The sequence below is a fragment of the Phyllostomus discolor genome, chromosome 3, assembly GCF_004126475.2.
Source record: "Phyllostomus discolor isolate MPI-MPIP mPhyDis1 chromosome 3, mPhyDis1.pri.v3, whole genome shotgun sequence".
Taxonomy (NCBI): Eukaryota; Metazoa; Chordata; class Mammalia; order Chiroptera; family Phyllostomidae; genus Phyllostomus; species Phyllostomus discolor.
The window spans coordinates 135,566,550-135,586,867 of record NC_040905.2 but is presented as its reverse complement, the minus strand read 5'-3'; the positions used below and the strand labels follow the sequence as shown (position 1 = coordinate 135,586,867).

General features: G+C 39.2%; 1 protein-coding gene and 1 pseudogene across 1 annotated transcript; both read left to right on the top strand.

Moving 5' to 3' along the window:
- The first annotated feature begins 136 nt into the window (after positions 1-136).
- On the top strand, positions 137-19,539 carry ZNF367 (zinc finger protein 367). The gene is made up of 5 exons (XM_028531508.2): positions 137-1,122; positions 10,541-10,691; positions 12,927-13,046; positions 14,316-14,454; positions 16,988-19,539. Exons 1-5 carry the CDS (start codon positions 724-726, stop codon positions 17,208-17,210), a joined length of 1,032 nt encoding a protein of 343 aa, XP_028387309.1. The 5' UTR covers positions 137-723; the 3' UTR covers positions 17,211-19,539.
- On the top strand, positions 6,095-6,576 carry LOC114512509 (annotated as a pseudogene).
- Positions 19,540-20,318: the final 779 nt, after the last annotated feature.

The following is a 20,318-nucleotide window of genomic DNA, read 5'->3' as shown; positions in this document are numbered from 1 at the left end:
TTTCCTCCGGTCCCAGTTCCTCCCATCTCTTCGCGCCTCCGCCCCTACAACCTAGAACCTAGAAACGGAGGGGGCAGGGGGCGGGGCTCCCTATCGGGTGCCTGGGCAAGTGGCAAAGTCGCGCGCTCCCTCTGATTTTTCGAACGCAGTTGGCCCTCCAAGCAGAAAAAAATACAAGAGCGGCGGCCAATGGCTCTCCAGAAAGAACTCGCGCGCTGCCCCGGCTCCGCCTCACTCTGCTAAGAAAGAAGTGCAGGCCTGGCCATTGGTTCGAGTGATCTGTCACTCGCTGCTGCGGCCAGCGGGCAGGGGCCTTGTGGTGATTGGTTCCGCCCAGGCGCGAAATGTAACGCGGGAAAAGTCGGAGTGGGGACCGCAGAGGCAGGTTGTTATTTTCGGGGGTTCAGAGGCGTGAGCTCTGCTTTCCTGTCACCTCAAGCCAGGCCGCCCGCTGCTTCCCGTTGCTGAAGCCTACGTTGGAGCGTACAAAGAGCAGAGGACGGCTTGACCCAGGGTTGGAGTCCAGCACTGACCACCCGGTGGCCGCCTAGCTGCTCTGCTCCTTCGCTGGCCGCTGTACAGGAGGATTCCAGGAAACGTACGCTTGCCATGAGCCGGCGGGACTGAGAGCCAGCGACTCAGAGCAGAGCAGGCAAGCGGAGCAAAGGGCTAGATCCAGGCTCAGGGAGTGCGGCCGGCGGAGCTGCGGATCAGGGCAGGACGATGATTCGGGGCATGGAAGCGTCGATGGCGGAAAACCCGCCGCAGCCGCCGCCGCCGGTCATCTTCTGCCACGACTCCCCGAAGCGGGTGCTGGTGTCGGTCATCAGAACGACCCCGATCAAGGCCACGTGCGGGGGTGGAGGGGAGCCGGAGCCGCCCCCACCACTTATCCCCACTAGCCCTGGCTTCAGTGACTTTATGGTGTACCCGTGGCGCTGGGGAGAGAATGCGCATAATGTGACGCTAAGCCCCGGGGCTGCGGGGGCCATCGCCTCGGCCACCTTGCCCACCGCCGCCCCTCAAAACCCGGGGCTTCGGGGCCGGGGTGTGCCCCCTCCCACCGCCTCCGGGGGTGAGGACGAGGAGGAAGCCAGCAGCCCAGACAGCGGCCACCTTAAGGTGAGCGGGGCGGGGCGCGGGGCAGCTGGACGGTTAACGGCACAGCCGGGAGTCGGCAGCGCCCGGGGACACAGCAGGCGGGGCGGGGCCGAGTTTAAAACGCAAAGTAGCTGGGGCCAAGGCGGGGCTGGGGGCCGGTGACAGGACCCTGACGTCACTGCCGCGCGCCAAAAAACGGGCCTTGTGTGGGGGCGGGGCGAGGCGGTGGCCACGTGACGCGGGTTTGCAGCGAGGGTGGGCGGGGGCGCGGACCCGAAGCAGGGCAGCCCTGTGGTGCTGTGGAAGGGAGTTCAGTCTTGGGTAGCGGAGGAGGCCGTCAATCCTCCTTGCGAGAGGCGCTGGGCAAACCGCTGGGTCTTCGCTGGCCCGGGAGGGCGGGAAGTGTCTGTCTCTTTGAGTTGTTTACTTTGGGTGCTGGAAGAGGGGGGACTGCGCAGTTTGTCCCCCATCTCTGTAGATACCTGGCCCGGCTAAAGATGCCTTGCAGAGATAGCCGAACAATGAGAAGGGAGGTCGGGGAAACTTCAGGAGTAGGGAGTTAGGCCTTCTCTGCCTTTCACTCATCCAGCGTACTTTTTTGCTTGGTGCTGAAAGAACACTGTGGCATGGGTCTCTAACCTTTAATTGATCTTACTCTCAGACTGTTTAGAGCTGAGAAGGATGCGGTTACCTGGTTGAAACCTACAATTTTATGGATTAGGCAGTTAAGGCTTAGATAGAGATTGGTGAAAGGACCTCTCCAAGGTCACACAACTAGGTAGTGGGAGAGCTGGAACTGTGGTTGAGTTTCTGTGGCTCCTGGTCCTGAAGCTTGTGTTCCGGGTGCTTCTCCGCAGACGTAAAGACTATTCGACTTTAATACCTTACACACTGTAAATGTTGAATAAAGGTGCTCAGTAAATAGTTATGTAATGAATGAATAATGCTAATATACGGTTACTGTTCAGGTTCTATTTGTTAACTGGCTATATAAAATAAACAGTTTGCCAAAGGTAAAACAAGTAAATCACCTAGTGGGTAAGTGCATCCGTATTGGCAAATACTGTATTTATAAATTGAAATAAGTTTGATCGTTTTACATGCAGTAGCAAAGACGTTGAAACTGTTGTTGGAGCCTGGAGGAAATTGATACACTTTCTGTTACTAATGTTATTGTTATTAAAGAGCTATCAAGTTAATAAAACTATGTGCTTTGACACACTTCATCTCTTGAAGCTGCACTTCAGTAAAAGTTTGAACGATTTATCAGTAGAAATGTTCATAATAGTGCTGATCTCTAGGTAGCCTTTAGTAAGATGGATAGGTATCCTAGGTATTTTTCTTTGTTTAGGCCTTTTTTAAAAAACACATATATTAGAACCCTGGCTGGTGTGGCTCAGTGGATTGAGCATGGGCCTGCGAACCAAAGGGTTGCCGGTTCAAGTCCCAGTCAGGGCAGATGCCTGGGTTGCAGGGCCAGGTCCCCAGTAGGGGGCATGTTTCTTCCTCTCTCCCCCCTCTAAAAAAAGTAAAATACATAAAACACAGATTATATAGTTGAATAACATAAAGGCATACATGCACAAATATTTGTGGAAGATGTTGGGTTTATTATTAAATTTTAACTATCTAATTTGGAGTTATCTAAGACAATATTATGATAGATAAATGAAATCTGAAGGTATGTCCTTTTTATCCTGACAGACTTATTTTCATATAAGCCTTTTATAAAAGTTGCTTGCACAATGCATAGGTTTGAATTTTATTTCCGTTTTGTTCACCTCTTTTCAGGGGTAAGATATACCAGAAATTATGAAGACCATGTGAAAGTGGAAAGGCTGTTTTATATTTTCACTTTTTTCCTCTTCACAATTTTTCATATTGTAACTTTGATAAATTATCAGAGGAATTGGTTCTAACTTACCATCTTATCAATGAAGCAATCCAAATACAGCTCCAAAAATTCACTCATTTAGCTTGACAATCTTTCAGGGTTGGGAGGAGGCGGGCCCAGGCGAATTTAGAATATGCCTTTATTTAAGAAAGTTACCTAGTTGGATTTGTGATTAGTTCCCTCTAGACTAAAAGCAGGGAGTCCTAGTTCCCTATGTTTGCTTCCTGAAAGTGCTTGTGATTCTTTATCTCCAGGTGCAGCATGGGTTAATCGTACTGACCAAATCTGCTCACTTTTTAGGAAGATGGGAGACAATTTTGCATTAAAGCTGATGCCAGTAACGTGCACCCCTCTACCCTCTTCTCAGTGTGTAGGTTAGAGGCAACAACAGCTGTGGGTTTGAGAACAACATTTGTGTTCATTTGCTGTCTATTTGCTGCTGCTGCTACCAAGGGAGGTGTCTGAGTCCTGCACATTGGTTATCAGCTTCTGGTGGCTTTATTGTTTGTTCCTGTCCAACACTGTCTCTCCTGCCTGTTGGGAGAACATCCATCATCAACCTACTTATTCTGGCTTCTCATTGCAAGATTACTTAGCACTTTTGTGGGTATAATTACATATTAGCATCAGATCTTTTCCTGTAGAATTTGTGGAAGTAAGGGAACAGATCTAATTTTCCTCTGCCGTAGGATATTTTAGGCCTCCCCATCTTGTGCCCATGAGGTTACTTCTCTACTGTAGGACCTGTGTGGTTTGGCTTCTCTGTGCTTAGCCTCAGATACCATTCACTCTTCAGGACCTACCAGCTGCCTATCTTCCCTTCCCCTTTCTATCACATGAACAATTCAACCATCTAGACTGCACATAGTTTTACAAATAGCTGATTAGTACAGAGTAATTACTATGTAAACATAACATGTTAACATAGGAGCCACCATTTATTGCCTGGCACAGCGACCTGCCAGGCTATGTGTTGAGTGTTTTTAATTCCTTTCCTAATTTATCTCGTTTACCTGATGAAGGAGGAATTAGAGAGAAGAGTCCCCAAGATTAAGTATAGTTATCATCATGGTAAGTGGCAGAACTGATTGGAATCTTCTAGAGCCCTTGCTCTTAAACACTACATGAGATTGGTCTTGTGTATATCATCTGTGAATTGCCTTTAGGTGTTTATTATGTTTTTAATATTAAGCTAATGTAAGTAGACAACACATATTATTTACACCTATCTATGTCTCAGTGGAGGTGCTTTATGAGGGTACAGGCAGTAATTCAAATTAAGACTTGGAAAGTTTGGCAGATAGGTCAAGGTGGGGAATAGAGTTAGGGGACAGCTATGGGAGTCATAGGAAGTTTAGATCTAAATCTGACTTCAAAACAGGAAATATGATTCATTATATTTTCTCAATTACTTACCAACATACATATGCCTCTCACTGAGTCCTATTTTTCTTTTCCTTCTAGGTTATGTCTGAGTAGTTTATTTGAATTTCACTTTGTATAAAAATGTGTTGAAGACTTTTAGTTTTTTTAGTAATCACATGAATAACAAGCTCGAGTATAACTTTTTCTAAAGCCTAGGTAAATGTGTACATTATACCAAGTGGTTTGAGAATAGCCCCAATTTAAAAACAAAAAAAAAATCATCACCTGAAGATATTTTTACTGATGTTATAGACAGGAGAGGGAAAGAGAGGGAAGGAGGGAGTAAGGGAGGGGGGTACAGAAGAAAGAAGATCAGTTGCCTCTGGTACCTTCCCTAACTGGGAATCAAGCCTGCGACCTTTTGGTGCACTGGACAATGCTCCAACCAACTGACCCATCAGACTGGGGTGAGAAATAACCCAAATTTTATTAAAGAACTTTATCCCTGGCCAGTGTGGCTCAGTCATTTGGAGTGTCATCCCATACACCAAAAGGTTGCAGGTTTGATTCCCAGTTAGGGCACAAAATACCTAAGATGTGGATTCAATTTTTGGTCCAGGCGCATAGGGGAAACAACCAACTGATGTTTCTTACAGCTATGTTTCTCTTCTTTCTCTGCCCGCTTTTCCCCCGCAACTCACCCCCTGCCCTGTCCCTCACCCCAAGCACTGAAAAAAAAAAGTCTTCTGATGAGGATTAAAAAACAAAATTTAAAAAAAGATTCTACTTATTTATTTTTACAGAGAGGGGAAAAAGAAGGAGAGAAACATTGGTCAGTTGCCTCTTGCATGCCCCCATCCAGGGACCTGGCCCACAACTGAGGCATGTGCCCTGACCTGGAATCAAACTGGTGACCTTTCAGTTGGCAGGATGATGCCCAGTTCACTGAGCTACCCAGTCAGGGCAAAAAATAATTTTAAAGTTAGTTATTGACGTTGAGAACTTAAAACATTTATCATGAAATAGTTTAGAAAACACTTTCAAAATCACTAAGCTACGTCTGGAGATATTGAAATTCTATTAAAAAAATGAAGTTTACTGAAATACGCATACGTTTGGGTAGTTTAATCATTTAGCTTTATAGTAGCATATTTTGCAGCAGTTGCCACATAATACCAGTGGAGTGTATTAGAATTTGTTAAATTTTTCTTGCAAATCAAGCAGTCTCAACAAGATTTCTCTCTTTTGCTACAGATATACTTGGTTGCTGGTGAGACTATATTGTTGTCAAAATGTACCTTCTGATTGCTAAGGCCAAAATGAAAATAGTCCTTTTTAAGTCTACTTATTTTTAATATGTACAGTTAAAAGATGCTATTTATTCATTGATTTAGGCACTAGATGATTACTTACTTGCCTTGCATAATTTTCTTAGTTCAAAGAATGTACTTAGTGAAGCCTTACCTGTATATGGCTAGGATGTTGTATTGTTTAGCTTTCTATTTCTCATCTGGTAAATGTAAATGTATGGCTTGTACCTGAAACAAGAGCTTAGAATTGCTCTGAAGCAGCCAAATGGTTAACTTTTTAAATATATCTTCCTCCCTACTAAACATGCTTGTTTTTCTTTTACCGGAAACAGACAATATTAATGAGTAATCTTAAATTTTTGATATTAATTAATGATTATTTAAAATTGTAATAGTCGGCAGCATATCCCAGCTAGCCTAGTGATCCTGCTGTGCCTCTGGCCAACACCTCACCGAGGTGCCATGTCAAATGGAACACGCCATGGAAACCATGATTGAAAAGTTTTACAAACTTGTTGGGGATAAAGGCTCTTTAACAAAGGAGGATCTGAGAATACTCATGAAAAAGTTATTCCCTGGATTTTGGAAAATCAGAAAGACCCTGTGGTCTTGGACAAAATAATGAAGGACCTGGACCAGCAGAGATGGCAGAGTGAGCTTCCAGAGCTTCTTTTCACTAATTGCTGGGCTCACCATCGTGTGCAGTGACTATTTTGTGGTACACATGGCACAAATGGGAAAGAAGGTGGAAGCACTAAGCTCTTCTTCTGCCCTGATAAGAGTTTTCCCAATGTGTAACTTAAGGACTGTCTGCTCCACGGATTCCCTCTGTGTAAAGATCTCATGAGCAGATTGGGACCCTTAGAAAATGTACAAATAAAATTCCACCCCCATTTGACAAGAGAAAGGAAACCCAATTAAAGTTAGATTAGTGGAGGGTATAGGGGACTAAATGGTAATGGAAAAAATATAGTAAAGATTAAATTTTTTAAAAGCCAGATAAGTTTTTGATTTTTAGATTGCTTGCATCCTCTTGCCCTCAATAAACACATTTTATTTTTAGTTCTTAAAAAAATAAAAAATTAAGGAAGTATGTAGTAATCAACAATATTTTTATGTATTTAAAAATACTAATATTAGGAAAAGGATCCTTTCATGGCAGAGGAGTTGTATATCACTAAGGTTTCTAATTAACCTGATTTCATTAACAGAATCACCTATTTTTTATGGATCATAGATGCTGTATTTGTTTAGCATTTTAAAAACTTAAAAAATTATTCATGATATGACCAAAGCCAGCAGCAATCTATACAATTATTGTTGCTCAATAAATGATGGCAGTGGATGGTATAATTTTACTCATGGTCAGGTCCCTCTTTGCTGATGCTGGGTGAACAATTTTATCAAGAAAGAGTAGAGCTAAATGTAGCTCCTGAGGATCACAGCCAAGGAATAAAGGAGGTGAAAACAAAAATGTCTGATAACCAGCAATAATTGCCAAATTGATTTGCTAATTTGACCTTAAACATAAATAAGTCAAGTTCCACTCAGGATCTTGCCTATTCTGAACTTCATTATAAATGGAAACTCAAGAAACCCAAAAAATGGAAACCCAATTTTTGGCTCATGTGGTAGCCTTCTGAAGCTTTTGCTCAGAAGTCAGACATGTAATTTCCACTCACATTTTAGTGGCCAAAGCAAGTTATGTGGCCAAGTTGGCCTTATGGGTGCCCACAGCGAGAGAGGGGTGGTAAATATTTTTATAATAATACAACCTTCCACAGTGCCTTTGCACATTCCTTTTTTTTTTGTCAGTTGTGACAAAAGACAACATAAAATTTACCTTCTTAACCATTTTTTTTAGTGTTAACTACGTGTATTGTTTTGCAAGAGATCTCTTGGACTTACTCATCTTGCACAACTAAAACTCTATACTCACTGAACTCCTTCCTCTTTTCTCTTTGCCCACAACTCCTGGAAACCACCTTTTTACTTTATGTTTATAAGAATTTGACTACTTTAACTACTTCATATAAGTGGAATCATGTAGTATTTGTCTTTCGTGACTGGCTTGTTTCCCCGAGCATAATGTCAGTCAAGGCTCATCCATGTAACATACGGCAGGATTGCCTTTTTTAAGGCTGATTATTCCATGTATTGTATGTACCATATTTTCTTTACCCATTCATTTGATCGTGGACATTTAGACTGCTTCCACCTCTTGGCCGTTGTAGAAACAGATTCTAATATCTAAGAAATTTTTTGGCCCTGGACAGGTAGCCCAGTTGGTTAGAGCATCATCCCAATATGCCAACGTTGCAGATTCCATCCAAAACCACAATAATTCTGAGTTATTTAGTTACCTTTACTGGTGTTCTTTATTTCTTTGTCTAGTTTTGAGTTATTGTTTAGTGTCCTTTCATTTCTGTCTGAAGAACTTTAGATTTATTATAAGGCAGGCCTCCTAGCAATGAACACTTCCAGCATTTGTTTGTGCAGGAATGCTTCTTTTCTTTATTTTTTATTCTTATTGTTTTTTTTTATCCTCACCCAAGGACATTCTTGCTTTTATAGAGAAAGGAAGGGAGAGAGAAAGACGGAGACAAACACTGGTGTGAAAGAAAAATATCGATTGGTTTGTGGACCTGGGATCATATGCCCTGGCCAGGAATTGAACCAGCAACCCTTTGGTTATGGTTCAATGCTCCCACCAACTGAGCCACACCAGCCAGGGCTAATCTTTGTTTTGAAGGATAGTTTTGTTGAATATAGTATTGGTTGACTTCTGTTTTTTCATCCCACTGCTTTCTGTGGTTTCTCCTGGGAAATCAGCTATTAATCTTATCTATGGACTCCATGTATATGATGAACTGCTTCACTTATGCTGCTTTCAAGAGTCTCTGTGTGTCTTTTGATAGTTTGATTTAATGTGCCTTAGTGTGTATCTCTCTGTTTATTCTTAATAAAGTTCATTGAGTTTCTTGGATGTTTAGAGTTTTGTCTTACAAATTTGGGAAGGTTATAGCCATTGTATCTTCAAATATTCTTTCTGCCCCTTTCTTTCTTGCCTCTGGGTCTCCAATTATGTGTATGTTGGTATACTTGGTCTCAGTGTTTCTGTCCCCTCCCCCACAAATTTGTGTGTTCAGATTCTGACCTGCAAAGATGATGGTATAAGGAGGTGCTTTGGGAGATACTTAGGTCATGAGAACTCTTGTCGGAGAGGTTCTGGAGAAATCCCTTTCCCCTTCTACCACTGAGGACACAGTGAGAAGGCACTGGCTATGAACCAGGAAGAGGGCCCTTATATGATTGTGCTGGCACCTTGATATTGGACTTCCCAGATTCCAGAACTGTGAGAAATAAATTTGTTGTTTATAAGTTACCCAGCCTATGGTATTTTGTTATGGCCTGAAGACTAAAACACACAATGTTCTACAGGTGTCTTAAGCTATGTTAATTATTTTCTCCAACTGGATAATTTAAGTTGACTTATCTTTAAATTTATTGATTCTTTCTTCTTGCCCTTTCAAATTTGTCATTAAAACTCTGTAGAGAAAAATTTCATTTTAGCTATTGTTTGTTTTAGCTCCAGTATTTCTTTTTTTTTTTCATCAGTTTTTTATTGACATGCTCTGTTGAAACCAAGTTCTCCTGATTTCCTGTTATTCTTTGTCCATTTAAAGTGTTTTAGTAACACCATTGTCTGTTTCTATTAAATTTTCGTTTGTATGGATCATAATTTTGTTTCTTTGCATGTTTTTTAACATTTTCTTGAAAACTGGATGTTCTGAATATTATAATGTGGTAACTTTGGAAATCAGATTCTTTTCTTTCCTCTTTCTGTGTGCTGTGGATTGTAATTGTTTGACAACTTTTCTAGACTATTTTTTGTAAACTCTATTTTGTTGTCTAAAATCTGCTTTTTTAGCTAAAGTCTGGTCAGCTCATATTTTGAGAGAGATCTCCTTGAATGCCTGGCGCCAAAAAAGAAAGGGGAAAAGACTTCTAATTTTTGCGGAATGGCTCTGTACAGTATCTTTTTTTTTTTTTTTTTACACTGCTTAGCCACACTGTTTATAACTCTGCCTTAGCCTTAATTTCCTACTTGTGTGGAGTCTGATCAGCCAAAAGTGAAAGCCTAGTGTCCTTTCAGGTCTTTTCTGAGCATGATTCCTGACCTGGTCAAGGGTGTGGCTTTCTAAATATCTGTCTTTAGGATTCATGGGCACTTTTCAATGCTGTAATTTCCCAAAGAAACTCTCGTCCAGTTTTTCCTTCCAGGCTCTTGGCATATTTCTTTGCCTCAGTTGAATTCTTTTGTCCCAGGCAAGTTGTCATTTGCTTCACAGGGTTTTGAACAGTGAGCTCTGTGTAGCAGCTTTTCCACCCTGAGAGTTCTAAGTTAGGCAAAACAAAGACAAGCTCCTTGCCTCAGCCCTTCAGGTAGCCCCAAGTCAGGTCAAACGGACACAGTTCTTTCGTAATAAGATCTGTTCTGCTCTCTCAGGAACCAGGGACTAGGTTCCCATGCTGAGAATGAAAGCTGCTGTCTCTTAAGACCACCTTGTAGTAGGGAAGAGGGGCAAGGGCAAATAAAAAACTGCAAAGCTTTCCTGCCATTTTCAGTTGCCTTTTTCATAATTCATTGTTCACTGAGTTACTGTGAATCTCCATTTTCTGGAGCTGTGATAAAGTTGATTGTGACAGCTCGATTTTTGGGTGATCTATGGAGGGATGGGTCCTGGAAACTACTCTACCATTTTTTTGGTGATGTCACTCAAAGATTTAAAAAATTATTTATTATGATATTTTGCTTTAATGAGTGGAGTCCAAGAAATATATTAATGTTTATACATACTGTTAACAGGATGGTATTCGACGTGGTAGACCCAGAGCAGATACTGTCCGAGATTTAATAAATGAAGGAGAGCATTCGTCCAGCAGAATTCGTTGTAACATCTGTAATAGGGTGTTTCCACGGGAGAAATCGCTTCAGGCTCACAAAAGGACTCATACAGGTAAGTTATGCTCTCTAAAAATTTTAGAGACTGTCAAAAATAATACCTAACAGAAAGCTGATTTGATGTTTGGGATTATAAGTTAATTTTTTAATTGCCTTATATTTCCTTATTGTATTTTTTAAAAGTAGACACTGTGTATGTTACAGGACCCATGTTCTGTGCTTGCCACTTCTACAGAAAGGCCAATATTCAACAGATGAGAATTTCAGAGTAAGGAAAGGTTTATTGATCCAGAAGGCCAGCTTGAGGAGATGGGAGAATTCTCAAATACATTTTTTTCTTTATTGTATGTTTTTCCACTACCATTTATCCTCCTTAGACCCTCTTCCACCTCCACCCCAAATCACCACACTGTTGTCTGTGCTTATGAGTCCTTTTTCTTTATTGCTTTATCCCTCTACCTCAACCCCCAAACAATCTAGAGTTGGAAGGCAGGAGGGGCAAGGCAAGGGTGGGCATGTGCTCTAGACAGGTAGGTCTTGAAAGGGAGCCAAACAAGAGTGAATTTTCTCAATTCCTTCCTTCCTGGTTGGTCCATGGATCCTCCGGATCCTCACCCTCACCCCTGCTGATCTGAGCCCAGTTTTGGAGACTTCTGTGAATCTTTGAGAAATAATCATTACTTTGTGCACATTTCCTAACCTTCAGGGTTAGGGGAAGCACCCTCTATGGCAGAGGGCTGCTCTTGCAAAACCTCAAGTAGAATTCCTCTAGTTAATTATATCTGTAGCAGGAACTATTAGCCGAAGGGCAACAGAGAAAGGAAGCATTTCACTGTGTTACAAGTAAGTCAGTTTCTTTGTTGGAAAGGGATAGCTTTCTGAACCATATGACTTCTAAAGTTAGAGGGTAATTAATCTACTAATCATAGGAATCTTATTACTAAATTTAGTTCTATCTTTTTACCTATTGAATATTACTTGATATGCCCTTGTCTGTATAATTGTTTAAACTGATTTGTCGGTCATATACTAAAATAGTAATTGTCAAGTTTTTAATAAAATTTCCAGAGCCCTCAGTGTGCCATGAGAGTGTTTTACTTAGCCACTAAGGCTAGCCACTAAGGCTAAGGTGAAGTATAACTTTTCAGAATTAAATGTATTTGAAGGTAGCTATTTCAAGACCATTATACATCTGTATTTGTGTAGAGAAATTAGACTTGTTTTTAAAATACCATATAGAAAGTGAACAAATAAATAATATAGAGAGAATCTTTGTTCTTCCACAGAGAAGGTTGGCCTCAGAAAGAGGCTTATGGTTCGGTATTCTTTTATTCATATTGGAAGAACCAGAATATAACTGTTGATCAAAAAATATTTTTTCAAGAAATAATTAATTATGATTGAGCAACATTTTTGAGCACTTTGTCCAGCCTAGCACTGTGTTGAATATAGGAATTGAAATGGAGTACAAGGTATTATGCATCTTTGTGTAAAGAGAATACCATGATACATGAACAACAAACAATACCAAGTTAGTGAGAGGATACAGAGCTCCATTATTTGGAGGTAGAGGGAGTTTCATTTGAGCCTACAGGATTGAGAAGATTTGAATGGGCAGAGAAGATAGGATTTGCAAGGAGTAGAGCAAGATGAGGAACTGTCTCTTGTCTGCAATAAATCTCAGGGGCGAAGTAAAGATAAACCCTGCCCCTAAACCCAGTAGTTACATTGCAGATTGTAGAGGATTACTTAGAGGTCAGCAGATAATTTTTATTTGCCTAAGGAGTGTAGTTAGAGTTCAGGTGATTTAGGGGGTAGTTGCTATGACAAAAGCAAGAGTTATGTGCCAGCTACTTGTGAAGTGTTGTGCGGGTGGATTGACTAGAGGGTTAGCCAGGGTTTGTTCTAGTGAAGGAGCTTCCTCCAGTCAGCCAGGGGAAGTTGCAGTGGGAAGTAGGAATGGGAGACACTTTAAAGAATCAGCAAGAGTTTGTGATTTGGATTATGGGGAGAAAAAATATGGGATCAGCTGAAGATGATAACTTCAAGGATTTCAACCTGGGTACCTAAAAGTTCAAGGCCTGAAGAAAATACTGGGGGTTCCAGGTGGATAGCTGCTTGGTATTAGGGAAGGACTGTCTTTGGCATGTTCACTTGCAGCTCTGTAGAGGTTGATGTGTTTTGTTGCTGTTTGGAGTCATGATCTATATAAAGGTTGATATTCTCTACCTGGCCCTTCTTCTTCTTACCTTATTGTCTCAGAAATAATGTGTAACATCTGCCTGCTTAGGTGAGAGACCCTACCTGTGTGACTATCCAGACTGTGGCAAAGCCTTTGTTCAAAGTGGACAGCTCAAAACGCATCAGCGTCTTCACACCGGAGAAAAACCTTTTGTTTGTTCAGAAAATGGTATGATGTTAGAAGTTAAGTTTATATAATAACTAGTTGTTAGTTAAAATATCTTTTGCTTGAATTTGGGGAAGGGTTTTTTGATAAAGATTTTAGAAAACAGCCCTAACTATTGTGGCTCAGTGGGTTGGGCATTGTCCTGCAAACCAAAAGGTTGCTTGTTGGCTTCCCTGTGAGGGCACATGCCTGGTTTGCAGGCTGGACCCCCCCCGCCGCTGGGGGGCTTGCGAGAAAGTCAACAATCAATGTCTCTCTCATACATCTGTGTTTCTCTTCCTTTCTTTCTCCCTCCCTTCCCCTTTCTCTAAAAATAAATAAATAAAATCTTAAAAAAAAAGATTTTAGAAAACATGCTCAATTTCTGGGAACAGATTGATTTTTTAAAATAAGTATTCTTTTTAGGTGAAAAACTTAAAAGGTAATTTAAAATACTATATCCAGTTGTAGGCAGTAGAAAAATCTACAGCCTTTAGAAATAGGCTTTTAGTTTGGATTTAAACCTTTTAACTATTAAACTGAAGTAAGCATATTATTGTCTACATTTTCAGTGAAGGGGAAAATTTTACCATCTTAACACTGCCACTATTAGTAATTTCTTATTATTTAAGCAATTTTCTTAATCTCTTATCACAGTTTCTTAGGATATTTTTCTTGTGCACATTTTTATGGAGTTATAATTGAAATTAAATATTTTGTTCTGTAGCTCTGTGGTTTTCTTGATTATTGTCAGTTGTTACAAATGTTTACAGGCTTTTTCATCTAGTGAATTTGTTTAAGCATATACTAGTTATATCTGGATATTTGTCCCTAATCCCCACGTTGTTCAGGGGGCAGCTGTATACAATGATTGCCTCATTGTTGAATTTGATTTAATTTGTTTTAAAAATGTGTTTGTTACTAACAAAGCTGAGGGTCATGTTTTCCTACTGAAAGCTTTGTTTATCTTTTGGGATGTTATCTTCTGATAGATTCAAGAATAGAATTCCAGGGTCAGAGGGTTTGAACATTTTTTTGACTCACGCCAATGAATCACTTCCAGTGGGGTTGACTGCATTTATAATGTGATGACCAAGAGGTGAAAGAACCAGCATCCCATCCCCCTCACTAGCATTGATAAAATACTGTGCTTAGAGGTCCCCCCCCTCTAATTTATAGAATGCTAAATCTCATCATCTTAATATATTTTTCTTGGTTATCAGCAAAACTGAACATTTTCCATGTGTGCTGGATGTCCAGATTCTGATGAGTGTTTCCTTCTGTGTTTTGAAGGCTGCCTTAGCAGATTCACCCATGCAAACCGCCACTGTCCGAAGCACCCTTATGCCAGGCTGAAGCGGGAGGAGCCCACTGATGCTCTCAGTAAGCACCAGACTGTGGACAACCAGGCTGCTGCCGAGTGGTTGGCAAAGTAAGGCTCTTCCTAGAGTCCACTGCAGAATACCACCCAGTATATGGGCTGATGCTGGGGACTTTACAGTTCTCTCTTTTAAAATAAGTAGCTTTTACACACATTTTATAAAATAAAATAACTTGAAATGGTGCTTTATTTTCTTAAGCCACAGAATTGTTAGGAGTATTACCAGGATCTGTGTGTGATAGAAAACTTCTATATGATATTAGTCTTGAGTGCCCAGACCACAATTTATTTTAAAAGCAAGTTTTCCCCATTTTAAAAGAATGTTTTATATATATTTCATTTGTTGTTAGTTCAACCCCTCTTTATTTTCTAATACTAGAATTAAATATGTGCTGATTATTATAGGCATGTCTATCTCCATATAGCCCCATGTATCTGTACATATAGATATGTATGGATATATACATATATATTGAAAGATGTTCTTCTGAAGTTCCAAAAAGCACCCAGTTTAGTTTTTTTAAAAGGCAACAAGGTGGGAGGAGGCAGCATTAAAAAACTCTAAGGATATTTTGATTTAAAGAGTCATCTCTCTTAAACAAACCACCAACTGCTAATTGTGCCACTCTCGAGCTTCATCAGCTTCTTCTGCACTTGGCGATAAGGTCTGGAACCCCTGAGTGTGCTGGTGGAGCTCTGCCTTTCTCTGGCAATGCAACTGTCTTCAGCCATCTGGACTCCTGGTTCCTTAGTACCATTTCCTTTATGGTTTCTGGGCCTTTGTGCTCCTTGTGCCTCTGCAGAATATGTTTGCTTCCCTCTTCATTTAGCCCCTTGGCTCATTCTTCATTTCTTACTCAGGGTAAACATCACTTCAGGAGGTTCTTCCCTAACCTGCTCACCAACCCCCAAAACAAATAAGGTTAAACTCAATTAACACATACTTTTATAACATTGTATTTTCCCTTTCAAAACCTTCGTCATATAGTTATTCATTCATTCAGCGTCTGTCTTCCCTGCTGGACTGTAAGATCTACAAGGGCAGGGATTATGTCTGTCTTGCTTACCATAACACTTTGTACCTCTTTCTTCCTCCTTCTGGCTGGCCTCCACTGCCCCATTATTATCTCCAATTTTGTCCAAGCCAGAAACTTGTTGGTCATCCTTGTCTCTATCCTTCCTATCAACTCAGTGACTAACTTTTGGAACGTACCTCAACAACTCTCAGAATCAGCTACTTTATCTCTCTCAATCCATTCTCCATGCTGCTGCCAGAGGGATCTTTCTAAAATGCTAATTTGATCTTCAGCATGAAGCCTAAACCCTATATTATAGTATTCAAGGATCTTCATTACTGGGTCCCTGCGGACCTGGCTAAACTTGCCTTTTGCCAGTCTTCTTTTCTAGCTGTCCTTCAAGTCAAAATGAACTATTTATATTTCTTTTTTATACCTCTGAGTATTGCCAAAACTTTTCTAGTATGAGTAGTGTGAGGTTGCTGAAATCTAGTATTTGTACTTTTTTTGTATCTAATTTTAAAAACAGCTTTACAGATATAATTGACATACAATAAATTATACCCATTTAATGTGTACAATTTGATATATTTGGACATACTGTGCATATCTGTGAAATCATCACCACCATCAAGATAGTGAACATATCTATCACTTCCAACAGCTTCCTCAGACCCCTTTGTAATTCCTCATTCCCAGTCCTTCTTTCCCGCCTCCTCCCCAAACAACTGGTCTGCTTTCTGTCTGTATAAACTAGTTTGCATTTTTTAGAGTTTTATGCAAGTGAAGCCATACAGTATGTACCCCCTGGTTGTCTGGCTTTTTTCACTCAATGTAATTATTTTGAGATTAATCCATGTTGTTGACTTTATCAATAGTCCATTCCTTTCTATCCCTGAGTAGTAATCTGTTGTATGGATATAACTCAACTTGTTTTTTATTCATTCATTTGTTGGTGGGAATTGGGTTATTTTTGGCTATTACAAAGGAAGCTACAATGAACATTAATATTCAAGTCTTTGGACAGTTTTGGATATAATGATACTGTCTTTAAATATGCATTTCTTTAGTTACCAAAAAAGGTGGAACATTTGCATTTTCTCTTGTGAATTACCAGTTGGCCATGAAATAGAATAATGGTGCTCTTAAATCTTTGACTAAGCTCTGTGTTACAGATTAATCTGTAAGGTATATTTTGTGGATTTAAAGTTTCTCATAGTTAACTCTGGATAAGATAAATAGGTTTGTAATGGATATTTGTTCTACTATTTCTATACTTCAGTGCATTTTACATATGACCTTTAAAGCCGCTATATTTTAATGGCAGAAGGGTTGAGTATGAGACCCAGCACTGCCAGTTTTTGATTTTGGAAATCTGAGAAAATCTCTCCTGAGCTTCAATTTTTTTCCTCTGTAATGAGAAAGATATGTAATATATATGTTAAATCACTTTATAAGCTTTTAAACCGAAATATATTTAATACTGTGGTAAAGAATCTTTTTTAAAAAAGTAAACATTTGAAAATGTCAGGTATACCATTTAACTAATGCAGATGCATTTCCCATAGGTATTGGGAAACAAGGGAGCAGCGTACCCCAACCCTGAAAGGAAAGCTCGCCCAAAAGGCTGATCAGGAGCAGCAGGACCCTCTGGAATACCTTCAATCTGACGAGGAAGACGATGAGAAGAGCGGTGCCCAGCGCCGGCTGCAGGAGCAGCGGGAGCGCCTACATGGAGCCCTCGCTCTCATAGAGCTCGCCAACCTGACGGGGGCGCCACTGCGCCAGTAGCCTGCACACTTGACTTTTCCACTGTACAAAAGTACCGCCCAGAGTACCAAGCGTAGATCCCTGGGCATAAGCTAAGCACCTTATTTGCTTATCATAGGCTGCTATTCTGTAGAAATTCATGAAGAATGTCATTGCCCCGGAATATGGGGTGAGAGAGAATTGCACTTTTTAAAATATGGTAATGGGTTGTTGTAAAGTTTAAAATATTTTTGTAAATATGGGACCTCTAGTACAGGGTAGGAAACTACATATTGTGGGAAGCTAGATTTTGCAAGTTTAATGCATTCATTGGAAGCAGTTCTCACAGGAAGCACTTTTTGAATAAGACACTTTTATTAAAAAAAAAAAAACAGAATAGAACATGTAGCCAAAGAAGGTTAAGATAGGTTATTTATAAGATCATTTTTAACAATGTATATTAGTACATTTAACAATACTGTAAACACTGAAGTAAGCAAGAAAATGTAAGGTGTATGTGAGATGTATATTTTTAAATTGCAAAATAGTGTGACTAACAATACTAGAGAAGTGGAGAACTGACTATTTTGGAAGATGTCCTAAGTTACAGACTTTGGAGGGAAAATAGATACCTGAGGATCTTGGTAGGTTGCATAATGGTTCAGAATTTTCAAAATTGGAGTAAAATCAGTCTTCTATCTTTATGAGGCTTTATATATACTATGATGTTTAGGTTTGAAAAGCACTTGTCATCTCTTGTTAACTAGGGAACTTTTGCACATTTCATATTTCTCATTTGCTGAAATTGAGTGATTAATCTTGCAAAGTCTAGGTAAACCTGGTAATTGCTTTCTTTCTTTCTTTCTTTCTTTCTTTCTTTTTTTTAAATATGAGCCCTGTAATAGATTTGGCACTTGGATTGTTATTAATAAAATGGACATCTACAGGGTTGTTTTGTAGTGACCTGTTTTAAATCTTTTGTTAACAAACACTAAGTTTTAATTGTACTGCTTGTTTAGAATTACTAGCAAATGAAAGCCTCCTATTTATATTTTCAGTGCATAAAGCTACCTTGCTTTTCAGAATAACATGCCAAGCTATTTTGTGCTCACTAAATTTAGCTATCAGTTAAACACTGCAGAAAGTATTAGCTACTCAAATAAGTAGGTTCTGGAATAGTTTTAATTAACTGCATGTGTGTTAACTTGTGTGGTGGTTTTAAACCATTTTTTACAAATAGATGAAGTTTTTAAACACCACTTTATGTACTGAAGCATGATCATAAAAATCAAGAGCTAAGCAGTTCACCTCCTTTATGTAGGTATAAATATCCATCATTTTAGCTTTTGTTTAGGCAGGAACTAAATAATATACATGGTAATTTTTTATGAATTGCTTAATTGGAGTAAACCTCAGAATAATAGAGGGAAACATGGGCTCTTCAGCGCCTTTTTTTTCTATTTTGAATTGAAGTAGTAGCCTACATATGTAGTTTAAACATTATCTAAAACATAGGCTTCTTTCTCCCCAAATCCCAATGAGTTACAGTCACACAGTTTCACATATGTAGCAATGGGGAAGGGGAGGCATGTAAATGTCTTGAAAAGGAGCGAAAGTTTGAAAGATGATAGTAACAAATAATGTGCATGATGAGGACATACTTTACAAATGTAATCCTCAATACAGTGAATTACAAATCTTGAAAGATGTTTTTGTAATAAGAAAATTTATATTTGTAATGGTCTAAGAATTTTGTTTGTAATCTGATATATAGAATTTTAACTTGGAGCACTTATAAGCACAGTGAGAGACTATAGCATTGAATTTTCCTGGTTTAGGTTTCAACATTTTCTCTAGATTTTCCCTCTCAAGTATGACTTAAATGAACTATAAGAGGCAACACTTACTAGTCTTAGGAAATTAAACATTTAATGAAATTACATAAAGAAGGAAAGGCAGTAAAAATTTAAAAAATACAAATACATGTCAATTAAAAATAATAAAATTTAAGACCTTCAAAGGTATGGTTTTAATTTCTCTGGTCAGCTTTTGTCAACTTTAATAGTTATATTCACAGACATTTTTTACTTGTATAATTGAAAATTTTAAGAAATTAATACAACTATTTACTATAGAAATATTTAAAATGTTCTTTTTGATATAAGCTATGTACTTGGACAAAATACATTGGCATTTAAAATTTAAGGTGCATGAAGACTGCTTTTTGTTTTTAAAATGTGGTTTACATTCAGATTTTGAAGTGTTTTATGCTTCATATGGCTAAGTTGTAGTTTGGCAGAGTTAACAGCATAAAAATAAATATGCTGTAATTTTAAAAGATGCTTTGAATAAAATTTTATTTTAATTTACAGTTTAAAGTACATGTTCCTTATTGAACCATTAATCATTTGTTTTCCTATCAAAAATATAACAACCATGATATAAAAATTAAAAAGATTTAGAGAGAAATGTCTCCTATGGTCCTACATTCATCATTATTATTTTGATACATTTTATATTTCATTCCAGTTACATATATATAGTTTTTAATCCTTACTCCAGGATTTTTTAAATTGATTTTAGAGACAGGGAGTGAGAGAGAGAGAAACATCTATCGGTTGCCTCTCTTAATGCTCCCAGACTTGTGATCGAACCGCAACCTTTTAGGTGTAGGGACCACGATCCAGCCAACTGACTCACCTGGCCAGGGCCCAGTCATCTTTTAAGCATAACTGGAGCCATAGTATGAATCGCTTTGTCTTACTTTAAAATAATGGCCTTTTGTATCATAGATATTCATTTAACTTTCTCACCTGGTTCATTATTACAGTGTAAAAATACACTTGTGTAGATAAGCATTGCAAACCTATCGCATTAGGACAATCAGGAATGGGATTTAATTTTACTTATATTCAGGATATATGGGATCTAGGGTCACCTCCTCAAGAATCTACCCAGAGCCTGTTTACTTTTTATCTGTGCAATTTTTTCATTCATTTTTTGTTAGTATATATTTGGTCTTGTACTTGAAATGACAAGGTTCAGCCAGGGGCTTTGCAAAAGAATTTCACAAGCAACTCTTTAGTTGTGAGTTGTGATTTTAACAGTGGTTTAAGGTCTTGGAGTGTGGGTGTATAGATGCACCCACCT

What these genes read in the sequence shown, in the direction of transcription:
- ZNF367 (XM_028531508.2), top strand. Translation starts at nt 724, where the DNA reads ATGATTCGGGGCATGGAAGCGTCGATGGCGGAAAACCCGCCGCAGCCG. An exon ending in TCACAAAAGGACTCATACAG is followed by an intron (nt 10,692 to 12,926) that starts GTAAGTTATGCT and finishes CTGCCTGCTTAG; the next exon opens with GTGAGAGACCCTACCTGTGT. An exon ending in TTTTGTTTGTTCAGAAAATG is followed by an intron (nt 13,047 to 14,315) that starts GTATGATGTTAG and finishes TGTGTTTTGAAG; the next exon opens with GCTGCCTTAGCAGATTCACC.